This window comes from Monodelphis domestica, chromosome 4, assembly GCF_027887165.1.
Source record: "Monodelphis domestica isolate mMonDom1 chromosome 4, mMonDom1.pri, whole genome shotgun sequence".
In the NCBI taxonomy this organism is placed as follows: domain Eukaryota; kingdom Metazoa; phylum Chordata; class Mammalia; order Didelphimorphia; family Didelphidae; genus Monodelphis; species Monodelphis domestica.
The window spans coordinates 343,104,366-343,123,497 of NC_077230.1; the positions used below are offsets into that span (position 1 = coordinate 343,104,366).

Genomic DNA, 19,132 nt, shown 5'->3' on the forward strand with positions numbered 1-19,132 from the left:
GACAAAGACATATTTGAAAACCTTTGAGGAATGGTGGATAGGGCAACAGAAGGTGGATTCTTAATTAGTCCTCCAAACAAGTTAAATATATAAAGCAAATGTGTAATGCCAAAGGTTCTGCTATTTTTAATTAATTTTATTTTTATTCCCAAAGGGGTCTCAAAAATGCAAGACCTGGCATTTGTGTACTATGGGAACATGCCATTGCGTTAGTCAAGCAGGATACTTCATTTAAAACTTTTAATGATGGAAATGATTTTGTTTAAATTGAAAGATAAAAACATACAGATTTGGAAGAAGTCCCCAAGTGGGACCCTAATTTCAAAAAGAAATGCATTTACCACTGTCACCACCATAGAACACCTCCCTCTGCCTATCAAAACAATAAAACAAAACATGAAAAATCCAACTGCATCATTTTCTCTTAAAAAAGATACAGTTTGTAACAGGGCTTCAGCAACAGCTTTGCCATTAAACACAACAGTGTTAGGATTCCAGTTCTGTGGATTTATATTAAAAAGTATTTTAAAGGGACCATAGGTGAAGCACTACAGGGCTCAGGGGGTTTCTACAACCTCACAAGGAAAATCACATCCCAATGGAGAAGCTGCTTGTATCGCTGTTTCTTCATTACCTCAACAGTGACAGTCTCTGATGAGAAAACTCTAGCTTCAGTGGGCAATATAGGCTATGCCAGGCCTGAGGGTCTCAGGCAGCATCCTCCCCCTTACACCAAAAAGGGTCAGGCTTCTAAGTTTCAAGATCTGATAGGCCTTTTACCTGAACAAATCTGAGTTCAGGGCCCTGGAGGTCTGCTTTTCCAGTAAGCTCTGATGCAGTCCCTAACACCTCAAGGAGAGCAAGGATTTCTCTTTATGCTATTCCAGGGGGCTAGTACCTTCTAGAGAGTTATGCTGAGGGAGGGGGAAAACGAACAAGAACGAACCTCAAGTCTTTGGCATGTAAAAAGAAAAGAATCTGAATCAACAATCATGTTCCCTCCAACAATTCCTAAACCTCTGTTTATTGTTTAAAATGTTTATGCTTAGGTTTAGTTTGCTTCATTATCTATTAAAAATTGATTTCTTGGTATTTTTCTGAAAATAATACTAAAAATTCTATCACTGATTTCAATAGATCTTGAGAGTTGATCACGTATTTCTCCCAGAACAACTCTTTGAGTTGGGGTAGTATTCACATTTTATAGATGAGAAAACTTAGGAGGTTTAGCAATTTACCCATAATCACACAGGGCTACAATTTAAATCTCTCTTGATTCTTAATCTAGCAATATTTTTTCCAGACACTGAGCACCTTAAAAAGTACACTTTGTGTCCACTAACAGAGTTTTACAAGCAGTACACTGGGAGGTACCCAACAGTTAAAGTTAATAGTATAAAAATGAAAAATGGATGTGTGCCACTGAGAAAGTAAAATTGAGCAAAAAAGATTATCAGAGGTACATAAAGATATATACTGTAGTGTGCTGTTATATACTACAATCATTCATCCGCTGTCTATCATGTGCAATACATTGTTACCTATTAGGGAAAATACAAAGATTACAAAGACACTCTATCATTTGCAGGAATTTATAATCTAGTAGTGGGGAATAGAACATGAATAAAAACTATTCAACTATATATTAGAACGTGAAAAATAAATATGGTGAACACAGTTTTAAAACGTAACAATCAGATGAGATAACCACCACCACCAGTAGAAAGGATCCAGAAAAGCAGCATGAGAAAACAAAAACAAAGTAAGGCTGGGAATTTACCCTCCAACATCTAGTACTGAGTTCTTATTGGGATAATCATTCACTTATTAGGTGGCTTTGGGAAAATCATATTTTATCTCTCTGGGCTTCATTTTCTCATTTTAAAAAAGGAGGAGACTATACTACAAGTTCTCTACTTGTGCCCAGTGCTAAAATCTGTGAGTTTATAAAGCTTTGAGAAAGGAGTGGTGTATAAAGTATACTTGAAAAGATCATCAAGAAACCAATCATCAACAAAACAACCACTGGTTTAAAATTTTTTAATTCAATTCAATTTGGAAAGGCTTAAAAAAAAAAACTATGCCTATATTTCCTGAGAGTTGTCTTGAAGAGGAAATAACAGCCCATAAGCATAATAGTAATCCATCCATCAGATTTCATTTTGAAAAACAAATGCCCCCCAAAGCTAGGCTAATTCTTCTACTAAATATATATATATATATATATATTTTAATTAAGTAAGAACTGTAACACTATTGTCGCTAATAGATGGTGTCAAGCTAGATAAATGGGCATTACAAAAGGAAAACCAAATAGGAATCAAAAAGCTTCACAGGGTAGACAAATTATGGACCACCACTTTAATATAACACAAAAAAAAAAATATAGAAATTTTACAAGACTAAAAAACTGAACTTCTTGCATAGAGAGCTGACAAGAGTGAAAATGACAATTATACAATATGACTTACTTATTTCGAACCATTTTCTTTAGGCCTTCTTGAACTATTGAGTTTTCAGAGCCAAAAAGCTAAATTAAGGGTTTCCACTTATGAACATAGGTTTACACCAAATACTTTGCAAGGAATATTAAGACAAAAAAAATCAATAGAGAGCTTGTTTTTCACAAGTTACAGAAAAGAAATTTGGTACTCAGAACTAAAATATAACTTAACTACCCAAAGTCAAGATTAGTCTGATTAATCAACAATACTTTTGAGGAAAAACAACTGCACTCTTGAGAAGAAAGCTTATGAAAGCTGGATAGCACCTTACAAATTATTTAGTCCAACTCATTCCTTTTAACCAGGAAAAAAATTCATTCATTTCACATTATATTGCATGTATTTTGCATATATCTATTGTAAACCTTAAAATTTCTTAGACTTATAAATGTTGGAAATTTCACCATTGGGAAATTTCATACTTGAAAAATTTCCTACTGATAGTCTATTGGAATATGAAACCCCCCCTTGGCATGGGAGTATCCTTCTCCTCCCTACTTAAGATTACTTTAGGACAGAAACCTTTTGCTGAACAATGGAATGGGCTTTGACCTATGCTTAAACATAGAACAGGAAGTTCTTTGAGTCATGATTAATTTTAGAATTGATACAATAGAGATACTTGGAATGACAGAACCAGGTCTTGGAACTTCCACTCTCCACCCTACTCAGGGTAACAGGATTTAGGAAGGGTTGCAGCAAAAGATCAAGATTTAATTATTTGAGAATATGACCTTCAACAGACATGTGCAAAGCCACAGACCTCTGGGCGGTCCTGGGTTAAGCTAGAGCCACCATTGGCACAGGGAAGAGATGGACAGTGATTGGTAGATGTGAGAAATTAGGGGAGGGAACTTGGATGGTTTCCTAAAAGATAGAGGGGTCTGAGGACTGAGGGGTGGTTGGAGAGTTTTTGCTCTGAGAGGTTGTGCTCTGAGAAGCTTGCTCTGAAGGAAGATGGAGGTGGAGGACCCTGAGACTGTTTCTCCATTTTGGTCACGTGAGTGATAGGGACTGATCTCTTTCCTTTGCCTCAGCTATCTAAAGGCTTGGGCCTTTTGGCCCAGCCTAAACAGAGGGGGTATTTAAGCCCTATTCCCTTCTCTCTCTCTGTCCCTCTGTGTGTCTCTCTCTCTCTCTCTCTCATACCTTTCATCCTCCTGTTTGTAAATAAACTCCATAAAAGGTTGACTGCTGACTTGAGTTTTCATTTAGAAATTACATAGCTGAATTCCTTGGCGACCTTAAATTAATATATATCAGTCTTTTAAAGTGATTTCCATGTCACATTGTGGCTGACCACACGGGAGTCTAAAGAATTCTCTCAATAAACTTCTGAAATTCCTTGCCTTTTTACTCTACCTTCTCACCACTTAGTCCCTTTTAACAACAAACTTGGCTTAAAGACACAGCTGCTAGAACACATGAGATTAAAAAACTTTTTCTCTCTTCTCTTTTCTCCTTAAGTTAAATTGGAATCAGCAGTTTTTCTTTTTCTTCCCTTTAATCTTAAGGAACAGCTGAGTAGCTCAGTGGATTGAGAGCCAGGCCTAGAGAGAGATGGTCCTGGGTTCAAATTGGATCTCGGATACTTCCCAGCTGTGTGACTCTGATAGTCAGATAGAAAACAGCTGTTTTAAATCTCAGCAACAGGACCCTAAAGTCCTGGCTAGAAGAGCTGTTTCTAAATATCCTTTCCCTTAAGGAACAACTTCCTAGATTAGGGAAAAAAAAAACCTGTGGAAAGTTTGTTGCTTTGCCCTGCTCCCCACGTGTTTTGTGAAGACTGTTAGAGAAATAATTACAATATATATATATATATATATATATATATATATATATATATATATTGTAATTATTATATATATATATATGTATATATATATATATATATATAAATGAGTACTACATTCTTTGACATTTATATGGCAGCTGAAGAATTAGGGGCATTGAGAAATGCAGGATATCTCCAAATTTTTATATTAATGGGTACTGTCATTTTTTTACTCCTCAATACTATATTGTGCTAAAATAAAAAATATTGAGGATAAAATAGAAAAAATTGAGGATAAAATGCAAGCCCAATTAGAAGATCTAAAAAGTTTCTTACAGGATCAATTGGCAAACAACCACTCTACCAGAAACAGACCTGTTTCTGAACCTTTGAATGAGGAAATTTCCTTCCCTGAAATAGAGATGGAAAACACCTTCCCTATATCCCAGTTAACAGACTGCTTCTCTCGTGTAGTGCAAATCTTGTCTGAATTTAATCCCCAAAACCCTTCCCCTGCAATCCCAGTTTCTAATGTTCCTTCTCCTACAGAAAACCAAATTCCAATGCAAGGGAGATCTTGTCCTCCTAGAGAAACCTGTCCTTGTCAAACTGACCCACAGGTGCAAAATTCAACTAGAGGCCTGTTTCCTCTAAGAGAAGTACCTGAAATAGGACGGAATGGGGATATGGTGACTTTAAGACATAGGATACCATTTACTCCCCAAGAAATAAATGAATTTACACGAAATATCCCCACATATGAACAAGATCCTTTTCTAGTAACAAAAAAGATGGGAGACATATTTTTTTCAGTATAATCCTTCTTACAAGGACGTTGAGAACTTGCTACAGGCTTTTTTAACTGAATGTGAACAAAATAAAATAATTGCTCATGTCAACAAAACCCAGGGGCTTAATGCAGCACATTGGCCATCTCAGGATCCCAAATGGGACTATAACAATCCTGAGGATTATCTACAACTATACCGTTGTAGAGAGGCCATCCTCACGGCAATGAAGGAATGTGCAGACAGTACAGATAAGTGGATGGAACTGGAAAAAATTAAGCAAAAGGAAGAAGAAACACCCTCCAGATTTATGGATAGAATTATCGATTTTGGGGACATATACTTAGATTGGGACCTAACTAAAGAGAGTAGTTTAAGACAAGTTAGAAGGATCTTTGTAAATAACTCTTGCAAAGCAATTAAGAATTATTTTAGAACACAATGCCCAAGATGGTCAGATATGAACCTTGAAGAATTGCGAAAAACAGCTATATATGTTTTAAAGGGAAACAAAGAAAAAGAGGAAGAAAATGATGATGACATGGAGGAAATGAAGAAAAAAATAAGATATTTAATATATAGGATAACTAAATTAGAAAGTGGGCATGATAATGAACCAACGACAATTGCCCCTCTCCAGAAATCCAATTATCAATCAATTACTTGCCACTTCTGTGAAAAGAAGGGCCACAAAATGATGGAATGTAGAACCTTTCTTAAGATGATTGGAAGGAATACACAGTTTAATAATAGCTTTAGAAATAATAACTATAGAAATGATGATAATGGTTATAGAAACCAGAATTCTAGAAATTATAATAATGACTATGGAAATAACTATAATGAATATAGAAATAAGAAGTTTAGAAACAAGAATTATAGAAATAGGAATTGGGAAAATAATGACAATGCTCCAAATGAAGAAAATTATAATGATAATGAACAACAACAATATATGAGAAATGGCGCTCGTCCAAAAAATACTCGAGGTACTAATGCCCCTCAGAGAGGTGCCCTTCAGGGGGGTTCCCAAGGAATATCCCAAACACAATGATGGTGTCCTGGGGGGAGGGAGGGCTGGGGCACAGGAATCAGAGGATAGAACCTTTGATTTCCCGGACGCTGATGTCCTACTACCCTTTGTCCCTATCCACTCCCCCCCCATGCTAATGAACCCCATGTTACCTTAAAGGTGGGTAACACCTATTATGATTGTCTATTAGACACCGGAGCTTCCTAGTCTGTATTAAAAAGAACACCTGATTTACAATGTTATTCTGTTGGCTCAGAGAATGTAATGGGAGTATTAGGAATAACCCAAAGAGTTAAAAGACTTCCTCCTAGAATGGTGTCTGTAGGACCCCTAGAAGTACAACACCCCTTCCTTTTGATGCCTGACTCCCCTTTAAATTTGCTGGGTAGGGACCTTCTATGCAAACTCAGAGCCACAATAACCTGCTCCCCAGATGGTTCATTATCATTAAAAGTACCAGAGGAATCTTTAAATTTACTCCCTGTAATTCTCTCAGAGAGTCAGGAGAAAAAAGAGCATCCCTTCTTTGCAATACCTAAAGATATATGGGAGTCTCTTTGGGCCACATCTTCTTCCGATGTAGGTTTACTTAAGTCGGCTGTTCCTGTGCAGATAAAAACTAAATCTAGCCCACCTTCTTCTATCCCTCAGTATCCCCTCTCAACGGAGGCAATTGAGGGTATTACACCAGTTATTAACTCATTAATAGAACAGGGAATAATAATCCCTTGCAAATCTGAATACAACACGTCCATCCTGCCAATTAAAAAACCAAAAAAAGGGCCCGATGGCAAGCACATCTATAGATTTGTACAGGATCTAAGGGCAGTGAATAATCACGTTATAAAGAGACACTCCGTAGTTTCTAACATACATACTATTATTTCATCTATTCCTAGCACAGCTACATACTTTACAGTAGTAGACTTGTGTTCAGCTTTCTTTTCCATACCAATACATGAAAACTCCAGGCATATTTTTGCTTTCACCTGGAAGGGCTCACAATATACCTGGTGTCGGCTGCCACAGGGTTATGTCGAAAGTCCGAGCTTATTTGAGCAAATTTTGAGCCAAGACACAGACAATATAACATTTAAAAATAGCAAATTAATCAAATATGTAGATGATCTACTCCTGGCTTCAACAGATGCAAAAACATGTCAAGAAGATAGCAAACACCTTCTTTTGGAATTGCACAAAAGACGACATAAAATCTCTAAGGATAAAGTTCAGTGGTGTCTTCAAAAAGTAGAATATTTGGGATTCATCTTGACTGCAGGTGCTCGTTATATTTCTTCAAAACGAATTGAGAATATTCAAAAATTGAGTGCTCCTACCACTAAGAAACAGCTGAGAGCAATTTTAGGAGCAACAGGGTTTTGCAGACTATGGATTCCTTGCTATGGGAAAATTACTAAACCCCTTATAGCATTAACAAAGGATTTGGTTCCTGAACCCCTCAAATTAGAGCCTGAACACTTGTCAGCTCTATCAGATCTAAAAAAGGCTATCATGTCTGCCCATGCTCTAGGCATCCCAGATTACAACAAGCCATTTACTTTATATGTACATGAGCAAAGAGGAGTAGCCTCTGGCGTGTTAACTCAGACTTTGGGACCTTCTCAGCGCCCAATTGCTTATTATTCTGCCCAACTAGACCCAGTAGCAGCAGGAGCACCACCATGCCTTAGAGGAGTAGCCACTACAGCCTTACTAGTAACAAAAACCGTTGATTTAGTATTGGGATGTCCATTAACAATAATGTGCCCACATGAGATAGAAGCATTATTGATAAAACATAGAACACAGGCATTCTCGGGTCAGAGAATTACAAGATATGAAATAACCTTATTAAATAGTGAAAATATTACCTTGAAAAGCTGTTCAACTCTTAACCCTGCCACCTTGTTTCTAGATTTACCTACTTCAGGAGAACCATTACATAACTGTGAAACATTAGTGTCCATGGCAGAAAAGCCTCGAGATAATCTCTTGGACATTCCCTTAGACAATGCAGATCTGATTTTATTTACCGATGGTTCCTCTTTTATGAGGGATGGCATACGTTACACTGGAGTTGCCGTAGTCTCAGAATTTGCCACTGAATGGTCAGCTTCACTACCTTCTAACATTAGCGCTCAAGGAGCAGAACTCATAGCTCTAAAACAATCTTGTATAATTGCCAAGGATAAAAAGGCAACAATTTATACGGATTCTAGATATGCTTTTGGCATTTGTCACTCAGTCGGGATGCTATGGCTCCAGAGAGGATTTTTAACCTCAGCTGGAAAATCCATAGCTAATGCTGAAATTATTAATGAAGTTCTTTCTGCTCTCAAACTGCCTAAAGCCCTAGCTGTAGTTCATTGCTCTGCCCATACAGGTGGCTCTGACCCTGTCTCTAGAGGAAATGACCAAGCAGATGCCGCTGCAAAACTAGCAGCCATAGAAGGACCTGGATTAATTTTAACATTAATAACCACTGATAATTTAAATTTATCACTTTCCTATAATGAAAAGGAAGTGGAAAAATGGAAACAAAAATTTAAAGCAAAACAGATTAATGGAGTATGGGTGTCATCTGAAGGAAAACCCCTGCTCCCTAGAAGTTTCTATAACCAAATTTGCCAATCTATTCATAAAAATGGTCATTTTTGCACCCAGGGCATCATGGACTCTGTCAAGAGAGTATGGATAGCCCCTGGTATAACTACTATAGCCTCTAAAATATGTTCAGCTTGCCCTATCTGCCAGGCATATAACCAACATGCATATCGTGGAAAAGCCTTTGGGGGACGTCCTCTGGCTTACACACCTTTTGAACATCTACAGATAGATTTCATAACGATGCCAAAGGCTGGACGTTATAAATTTTGTCTGGTCATAGTGGATCAACTAACCAGATGGCCGGAAGCATTTCCTACGACCCGAGCCACAGCAGATTTTGTTGCAAAGATACTTTTAAAGGAAATTATTCCTCGTTTTGGCCTGCCAGCATGTATTGACTCCGATAGAGGGAGTCATTTTACCGATTCTGTCTTAAACCAAATATATTCTTGCTTGGGGATAACTCCAAAATTCCATGTTCCATATCACCCTCAGAGCTGAGGCCAAGTGGAGAGGATGAATAAAGAACTTAAGACTATGATTGGCAAATTATGTACTGAGACCCATTTAAAATGGCCTGAAATTCTCTCTCTGGCCCTATTTTATCTTAGAAGCAGGCCTAGAGGAGACTTACATATTTCACCATTTGAGATGCTTTTTGGACATCCACCTATACAGGCTAAGCCTTTCTCCCCAGCTTATACATCGCTATTAGGGGGAGATATTACTATTGCTTCCTATATACAGGAGTTACAGCACAAACTACGTGAACTTCATGAATCCGGAGCTGCAGTACAAGCAGGACCATTAGACTTTTCTCTGCATGACCTGAACCCAGGAGATAAAGTTTATATCAAGAATTTCAAGCGAACTGGAGCAACTCAACCTTCATGGGAAGGACCATTCCAAATATTATTAACTACTCCAACATCTATAAAGATTGGAGAAAGAGACTCTTGGATTCACTGCTCACATGTGAAGAAAGCATCTTCTGCTGAGACTGATTGACTGTATCCTATCATATGAATTGTGACTCTATCTTATCATATGAATTGGAGATAATAATCCATAGACAAATGGATGCTGTTTTTTCAAGAATATATTGAATTACTGATTTTTTTCTTATTTTTTGATCAGAATATTTGAATTTTTTCTCATTTTTTTTACGGAAGGTACACATAATATTTATATTTTTTCCTGCAGTAATACAAGTTAATATATATACTCTTGCTATAATATCAATAGATGCCTAAAAGCTTTAAACTATGGGAACCTGCCATTTATTGATAAAATATTATAGGACTGTGATTAATGTTTGTGTCTGATTCCAGGAAAAGGGATAAAAACAAGGAGCACAGACTAAACCTGAATAGTGCCAATAGAGCACACAAGAAATATTAAAGTGAGACTCGAGGTTGAGACGCTTAACTTATGTTTAAGTCGTAGGACTTCCTTGTATCTATACTCTTTTCGAAGTACTCAAACAAGTACAAAGCTTGACTATCATGCTGGCTCCCTATATCCCTGAAGAAAAAAAAAATCAGATGAGGGAATGACATTTCCCCATCAAAATAGAATTCTAATTCTTTTCTTCTTATAATATGGCAACTTCCTATAGTCTTAGCTACAAATGGCTAAGTGAAATATTACTGCATTCTGTCCTACATACTTGTGGGATAGAAATTACTCTAAACTGGACCTATACAAGGCCTATTTTGAATTTTTCTTATGTTTTTGATTATTTTTCTATTCTTTTGATAATTGACACATACACCCCCATAACTGAACATTGCATTCTGAGCTAAACTTGATATTTTTTAAAATATTTACTTCAGGGGGGATTGTATTTTAATTTAAAATCAAAGAATTTTTTTTTGAATTTTTTTTTGTTTGAGATTGTATTTTTATAAAAATTCAAGAATTCTGAATTTTGTTTAAGATTTTACTGTTATAAAAAATCAAAGATTTTGATTCTGTTCGAGAAAAGATCTTCATGAAAGAAGCTTGAAACTTTTATATCCAGAGAATGAACTGTTGCAGAAAGATGCCGAAAACCTACACTTCATTAAGAAGATCAAGAATGAACTTTGGATATGATTGATAGGACTGAACTTTTGATTGAACATTTATTGTAATTGTACACATTTATGCGGATCATCAGGGGGGATTGTAAACCTTAACATTTCTTAGACTTATAAATGTTGGAAATTTCACCATTGGGAAATTTCATACTTGAAAAATTTCCTACTGATAGTCTATTAGAATATGAAACCCCCCCCTTGGCATGGGAGTATCCTTCTCCTCCCTACTTAAGATTACTTTAGGACAGAAACCTTTTGCTGAACAATGGAAAGGGCTTTGACCTATGCTTAAGCATAGAACAGGAAGTTCTCTGAGTCATGATTGATTTTAGAATTGATACAATAGAGATACTTGGAATGACAGAACCAGGTCTTGGAACTTCCAATCTCCACCCTACTCAGGGTAACAGGACTTAGGAAGGGCTGCAGCAAAGGATCAAGATTTAATTATTTGAGAATATGACCTTCAACAGACATGTGCAAAGCCACAGACCTCTGGGTGGTCCTGGGTTAAGCTAGAGCCACCATTGGCACACTATATAAATAATGGTTGTCTCCCCAAGAGAATGGAAGTTCCTTGAGGGTTGGATCTGTTTCATTTTTGTCTTTGTATTCCCCAGGGTTTGGCAAAGTGCCTGGCATACTATAAATACATAAGAAATGACTGACTGATTGGAGGGGAGGAAAGCTATATAGTAGATGTATTTGTCCCTAGAGGTAAAAAGAAGGCACTGGCATTCACTACTGAGTTTGATACTGACATAGTTTTGCGCATTAGCGAAATTGCTCTGGAAGAGAAGCTGTATAAAAAATTACTGGAGAGAGGAGAGCCTTTAAAAAGAGTGACCAGATAAAAATATACCATTGAGAACAGCTTGGTGGCTCAGTGGATTGAAAGCCAGGTATAGAACTGAGAGTTCCTGGGTTCTAATTTGACCTCAGACACTTTCTAATCATGTGACCATGTGGCAAGTCACTTAACTCCCATTGCTTAGCCTGCCCTTACCACTCTTCTGGCTTGGAACCATTGGAAAGCTGGAAGGTAGAGGCTTTTTTTAAAAACTAAAGAATATGAACATTTTAAAAAGAACTGTCAACTATTAACAAGCATGAAATAAATGTTCCAAATTAATAATAAAAGGAGATGCAAATTAAAACTTTGAGATTTTATCTGTTACCCAGAAAATTGGCAAAGGTGACAAATTATAACAATAGTCAAAATGTTGGAGTGATTATTGGTCAAGTCGTAAATTGGTTTTACTATTACAGAAAACAAATTGGAAATATACCAAGAATCTGATGAAAATAACCATTACCTTTGACTCAGAGACCCAACAGCTAGGCATATAAGGATGTTAACAATAAAAATAAAGGCCCTGTTACACTGAAATATTTAGAGCAATACCTTTTTTGTAGTAGCAAAGAACTTGAAACATTAGATTCCCATCAATTGGGTAAAGGCTAAATAAATAGTAGTACATGTAATTTTTAAAAAGAGATGGGAGGGGGCAGCTGGGTAGCTCAGTGGATTGAGTGGTAGCTCAGGCCTAGAGACGGGAGGTCCTAGGTTCAAATCTGGCCTCAGCCACTTCCTAGCTGTGTGACCCTGGGCAAGTCACTTGACCTCCATTGCCTAGCCCTCACCACCACTCTTCTGCCTTGGAGCCAATACACAGTATTGACTCCAAGACTGAAGGTAAGGGTTTAAAAAAAAAAAGAGAGATGGGAACTTGAAGGACATAGTTTCAGTTGAGTGATGAATTATGTACAGAATGTAAAGGACTGAAAAGTGAATGATAAAAGAAATGGAAGCAAGGAGGGTCAGCTTTTTCTGGGAGTTTGGTTTTAAAAGTAGGAGTGGTGTAAGACAATAGTTTGAAGGAATGATAAGAGTCAAGTGAGCTTTTAAGGATCAGAAATACTGGTAGGTCACTGAGAAGGAATTACTATTTTGAGGAATACTGAAGATTGGAGAGATCTTTTTAACAATGCTATGTGAAGTTCTGAAATGCAAGATTATTAATGGTTAAGTCATGAATAAGATCTTTAGAAAGTAGAAAAGCTTTAAAGAATGAGCAGAAATAAAAAAAGAGAGCGATCAGGGGAGGGAGGAAGGGAGAGACAGGGGAAGAGAACATATTGCAACTACTGAAATTATCTCAGTACAGGCATGGAAATAGAAGAGTATTGCACATTACAGTTTTATTTGTTGGCTTGGTGTGGTTTACAAAGTTGGTTTTAGGGAAATGACGTAGTAAGTGAATGGTCATTTAGCTGTAAAGGAAAGGCATAATGTAATAATATAGCTGGAAAAGCAGGGTGGTACCAGATTGTGGAGGGCCTTAAATGCCAAGGAGAAGAATATGAATATTACTTATCAGGCAATGAGATCCCACTTAAAATTTTTAGCAAGATTAACATGTATGACTTTGACAAATAAAATTTTCTCTTACAGTAAAAAAATTAGATTGGGCAGGAAAATAAAAAAAAGCAAGAATATAGAAACTACTATAATATTTGGGGCAAGGCAAAAAGGGAAGTAAGTGTTAGGAGAGTGGCATTAGAACAGAAAGAAAGGGCATTGATGAGAAAGATGCTATAGAGGCAGAATGAATAAATCTTGATAACTGACACATCATTAGAGAGTGAGGGAAATGGTAGAATCAAAGCTAAGACATAAATTGGAATGTAATAACGAAGAGTTACCATATAAGGTAGTAATTGTGAGACAGAAGAGAAAGAGGAATAAAAGGGATAAACAAGTCATGGAATTCCAATCTAAGCTCTTCACTAACTAGTTTCATACCTATATGCAAGTCATGTAACCCATATTATAAAAAGAAACTATTATATTTATCCTACCTGTGTCACAAGAGTATCTGGAAAGAATAAAATAAAATTTATGAAAAAATGCTTTAAAAAAACTACAAATTTGTGCTCACTTTGGCAGTACATATACCAAAACTAGAACAATACAGAGAAGATTAGCATGACCCCTATACAAGGATGACATGCAGATTTGCAAAGCATTCCATATTTTTGGAAATTTCTTTTTACATGTACTTGTTAAAAAGGGTGGGCAAAAAATAATAAAAATAAAAAGTACACATTTAAGGTGCAGCTATTATTCCTAAAATAGAAAAATGGAAGTTTCTATATGCAAAAAATGAGTTATAACTATAACCAAATTATCATCACCATAAAAATATAATCTGTTATCTTGGGTATATCCCTTACCACTAGTAAGCACCCTGCTGTACAAAACAAGTATATATGTCTAGGTATATAAGTAGAGGGGGGTAGATATGACAAACAAAAGGGAAGTAATGCGGGGAAACAAAAGGCCTAGAAATTGAAGAATAAAAGAATGAATGAATGAATGAATGAATGAATGAATGAATGAATGAATGAAAAAGCATTGATTAAATGTTTGTTGTGGTTGAGTTGTTTCAGTCCTGCCCATGAGACTTTTTGGGGTTTTCTTGACAAGGATACTAAAACTGTTTGCCTTTTTGGTCATCAGCTGATTTTTCAGATGAGGAAACTGAGGGAAAGAGGGACAAGTGACTTGCCCATGATCACATAGCCAGTGTCTGAGAACACTTATGGATTCATGTCTTCCTTACTCTAGGACTGGCATACTATCCACTGTGTCACCTAGCTGCCCTTATTAAATGTTAACTATGCATGGAATGACTAATTTTGGAAATAAGGTTGATGGACTTGCATCTGAAAAGTCAATATAAAAACAGATTGAGTTGACATAAAAAAGAAAGCCATTTTAAGTTACTTTTAACCAAGCCCTGATGGGGTCAAGGGAGAGGAGAACCATGAATAAAACTGGTACCAAATCATTCTCTATTCTTCTCCACATTGCTCACTCTACATTAGAATGCTAAGAAAATTTCCATGTCTATTCAAACACTCCCTTATAACAGGAGAGAAAGCTAACAGAGACCAGACTATATTAACTTCAACAAAGGAAAAGGTGCTGCCAGACAGTGCCTCTATTTAGTCCCAGTCATAGTGTTTCCCCACCAAAATCAGCTTGGTGCTCTTATTCCCTTCCTGGACAGAAGAGGGAAGAAATTCTGCCTTATTTAAACCTTGCATCTTCCCTGTTGCCAAGTACATGCCCTGCACACAGAAGTTCTTTAAAAATAGCTGTTGAAAGGAATCTTCCAGATTGTTAAAAATCAAAATACCTAATCATGCTTACATATGTCTAACAGAAAAACATCATTATTTTTAAGAGGGAAGAGAATCCCTAACAATAAAATCTAATGTCTAAAGCAGGGGTCCCCAAACTTTTAACACAGGGGTCCAGTTCACTGTCCCTCAGACTGTTGGAAGGCTGAACTATTAAAAAAACTATGAACAAATGTGTATAGCGCTGTCTAGGATAGCGGAGGCTGCAGCACTGGCTGTGATGGGCCTGTCACACCTTGCACAGGCCCATCACTGCCCCCACTATACAGGGCAGCAGTATACAGTGCAGAATCCCCTCCTCCAGATCGCTGCTCAACATGTTGATGTCTTCCATTGTGCAGCCACATAATTCTTTGCGTGGCACCTTGTTCTCAGAACAAGACGCCACACAAAGGATTATGTTACCAGATGTAATACTAAACATGAGCAACGCTGTGCTTTGTAGAGCCACTACATACAGTACTTCAGGAGCACAGGACATCCTGTGCTCCTCTCACTGACCATCAATGAAAGAGATGCCCCTTCTGGAAGTGTGGTGGGGGCCCGAATAAATGGCTTCAGGGGGCCGCTTGTGCCCCGCGGGCCATAGTTTGGGGACCCCTGTTCTAAAGCCTGGTACATTTTTTATTTTAAACCCTTATCTTTCTTCTTGTATTGGTTCTAAGACAAAGGAGCAGTAAAGGGTAGACCATGGGGAAGGTTATGAGACTTGCCCTGAAACACACAGCTAGGAAAGTGTCTGAGGCCACATTTGAACCCAGGCCCATCTGTCTCTAGGCCTGGTTCCAAATCCACTGAGCTGCCTAGGTGCTCCCACCTAGTATATTTTTAATCATACTTGGTAAATTAAAAAAATAATCTTTAAAATATATATAAATTCTCAAGCATAGTATAGTATTTGGATTATAAGATTATTTTAAGCAGATGGAGGGATCAACCATGGCCATATAGTAATTAAAAAAATTTTAAACTTTTCTAACAGTTAAAGTATATAATAATAATAATCAGGAAAAAATTTCTATCAACTTAAAAACACAAATATTTTATAATTAGTAACATTTATTTAATCTATTTAATCAACCAAACTTCCATTAGCCACAAACACAGAGTTGAATATCTTTAATTCATGAGGGTAATTCTCCATAAAATGGAATCCATTATCCTTTAATTTTTATTGTTATTGAGCCTAGATGTAAGGTTCAATTTTTTAAATGACTAGATTAGATAACCTCTTATGGTTGTATACACTTACTACCCCAGATTGTATCCAACAAGCCTTAGAATTATAGAAATTTAGGAAGGTTACAAAGGCTAGATTATTGCATGGGAAAGAGAGCATTCTAAGGCTCAAATTAAGAAAGTAACTTTTCAACTGCCAACATCACCAAATAGAAAGTCTACTTATCTTGGAATCAGAAAACTTGTACCTGATTCTTCATCTGGCATTTACAAGCTATGTGGTTCTGAACAATTCATTTTAACAAATCATTGGCCAAAAAAAATTAAGCACCTAGTATGCATCAGATGCTGGGGGCAGCAAGGCAAAAAATATGGCAGTTTTGTTCTCAAGAAGCCCACTACCTTCATTGGTCCTGATTTTATGATCTTTAAGATGAGGATGATCTTACTTAGACTTCCAAAGCTATAGGATTATTGTAATGGTTGTAATGGTTGATAAACCTTAAATTGCTACATAAATCAAAGCACTTAGTTAAAGCACTCTAAAGCACTTGTGTATCTTAGCTTCATCCACATATAGATAAGCTCCCTGATGGCTGGAACATATCTTTTCTCCAAATTTTTCCTCTTCCTCAGACCCAAAGGCAATACCTGCATGTTGAATCCGGTTAATACATATTTGTTAAATAGGTCTGAATAAAGTGCTATCTAGGTTAGTTGTTTCCTTTCCCCAGTCAAAGACAAAGTAAGCCCTTTGGAGAATCCACACTGAATCGGAAATAGGAATATCAGGAAAGCACTGGGCTTGAAACTAGATGATATGGCTTAAAATCTCTGCTTCTCAATAAACTTGTGACCTTGAGCAAATAACAAAAACACTGAGTCTTTGCATATTCATTTACAAAATGAGACTAGCTGATCACTAAGATCTCTTTCTAGCTCTAAATCTACATTTCTTAATCTATAAAATCATGAAGCTTAGTAACAAAATTTTATATAAAATTGAACTTGAAATTGTTCCAAAGAAGTGAAAGTGTTATAAAAACATATTTTTTAAAATTCCCATATTGACCACCTAAAGCACCCTTGTGTGTCAATATACATATGCATTACCTTCCCAATAAATTAAAGAAAAAAAGAATACCTTGAAAATCCTCAGAATTAGGCAGCTTTACACCGCATACAAAATAATCCTTTTGTTCATTCTGTGAATTTAACCAAAGACACAAAATCAGTTCCTTAAAAAGTTGAAAAATTCTAAGTAAAATCTCAGTAGGTTCAGCAGTAAGTATTAATTTAAGAATATTCCTTTCATAATTTCAAAATGTTATCAAGTTAAAAGCCATATGAAATTTTTATTTCCCAAATATCTTTTGACAAGTTCCTAATACATGATAAGAAATTCAAAACGAGTTTAATAAATTTAATAAATTAATAAACTTATCAGGTCTGGTAATTTAGTTGTTCAAGTAAACATTCCTGACAGTCACTTCAATTCTGTTTTCTATGTTAACTCAGAGAAGACAGATTCTGAATTCAAAGACCTGGGGATATAATCAAAGCATATATAAAAAAATGAGTCCCAAGGACAAATGTAAATAAGTCAATCAGCTGGATCTTAAAGGTGGACAAGAACATTCAGGGAGTTTGCTGTGACAATTCATTTGGCGACTTATCACAATTAATTCATCTTGTGCCAAAAATCAAAATGTAGAAACACAAGCATATAGAGACTGGTTTCTGAATTTAGGCTCTCTGAGTCTCATTTCCATGCTCTTTAAAATGAGGGGTTTGAGTAGATGATCTTTGATCCCTTTTAGCTCTAAATCCTTTGATTCCTTTCTAATTACAACCTAAGCATAGTCTGGTTTAGAGAGAAGCCATTTCAAAATGAAATATAAATTAGTGTATAGGGAAAATCTTTTTTAGACAGAATTGACTTACCAAATCAATGGGGTAAATGTAGGAAAGCTCAGACAACAATTGCCTGCATCGAATTGTCAACTGTGCATTAGTCTTCAAAAACAGTTCTCTATGGAGGGAAAAAATTTATTTATAAAAGGTTCATTTGTCCCTATTATAAAGCCATTTTTCCAGAGAGTACCCTTGGCTTTGTTACTACCTGGTTCAAGTCAACTTCCCAAGCATGGGAAGGGTTGCATTACTACCCAGTCATTTCGCCCTGTTAAAATCCTCTTTTCTACTAAATTTCATTTCCAAAAAGAAGTATCCCTTTATCACACCAGTCAGAAATTATCTTAGGTTTCTTGTGTACTTTTAACAATGAACTAGTCAGACTGTTCCTATGCAATAATCACATTTGGATTTGCATTCTGTTTTTTTCTTTAAAACTTATCTCCTCCTAAGATTACAAGCAGTTATGGAAATCTGAAGAAAACTAATTGCTACAGTGATTTCAATCAAATATGTAGTCTATATATTGCTAACTGCTAGGTCTACAAAGAAAAAGCAACATAATCCCTGTCTGAAAGACTTACATTGGTTCATGACATGACGGGTTCATGAATAGGTTATATAAGATACATACAAAATAAGTGGAAGACAACCTCTACAGTTAGATGTGTCAGGGAAGTTCATTCCCTCCCCATCCTGGGTTGCTGACCTGTCCATCAACATTCTTAAAATTCCTATGCCCGGCAGGTCATTTTTTAGGCCTTCTAATGAATGTGGGGGAGAGAGCAGGCAGGTAATGGGGAAGAAGAAGAGAATGAAGATTAAGCTAAACATGGTCTGGGGTTTAGCATAAAGGATGAGATTTTAAATTTTGCTGATCTGTTTTTCCTACTAATAAACTTTATAAAATTAACAACTGGGTAGATATATTGTCACTTATAACACAGAGAATGGAAAAATGACTTCTATAGAAACAAGATGGCTTTGAATTTGAGTCTTTAAAGAAGGTAGCAATTTTTTATGGTAGAGATGTTGTGGAAACA

The 19,132-nt window shown here is 36.4% G+C and overlaps 1 protein-coding gene and 1 non-coding gene across 3 annotated transcripts in view; one reads left to right on the forward strand and one right to left on the reverse strand.

Moving 5' to 3' along the window:
• UVRAG (UV radiation resistance associated) overlaps window positions 1–19,132 on the reverse strand; it is a 453,313-nt gene that overhangs the window by 188,842 nt on the left and 245,339 nt on the right. For both annotated transcript variants that reach the window (XM_056794952.1, XM_007490950.3), the window contains exons 10-11: window positions 18,120–18,207; window positions 17,320–17,380 (exon numbers count right to left, since the gene is read on the reverse strand). In XM_056794952.1, coding sequence (XP_056650930.1) covers window positions 17,320–17,380; window positions 18,120–18,207 — 149 coding nt within the window. The remainder of the gene's footprint in view (window positions 1–17,319; window positions 17,381–18,119; window positions 18,208–19,132) is intronic.
• Window positions 13,722–13,828, forward strand: LOC130454098 (U6 spliceosomal RNA). The gene has a single exon (XR_008911782.1). It is a non-coding gene; the product is annotated as a U6 spliceosomal RNA (small nuclear RNA).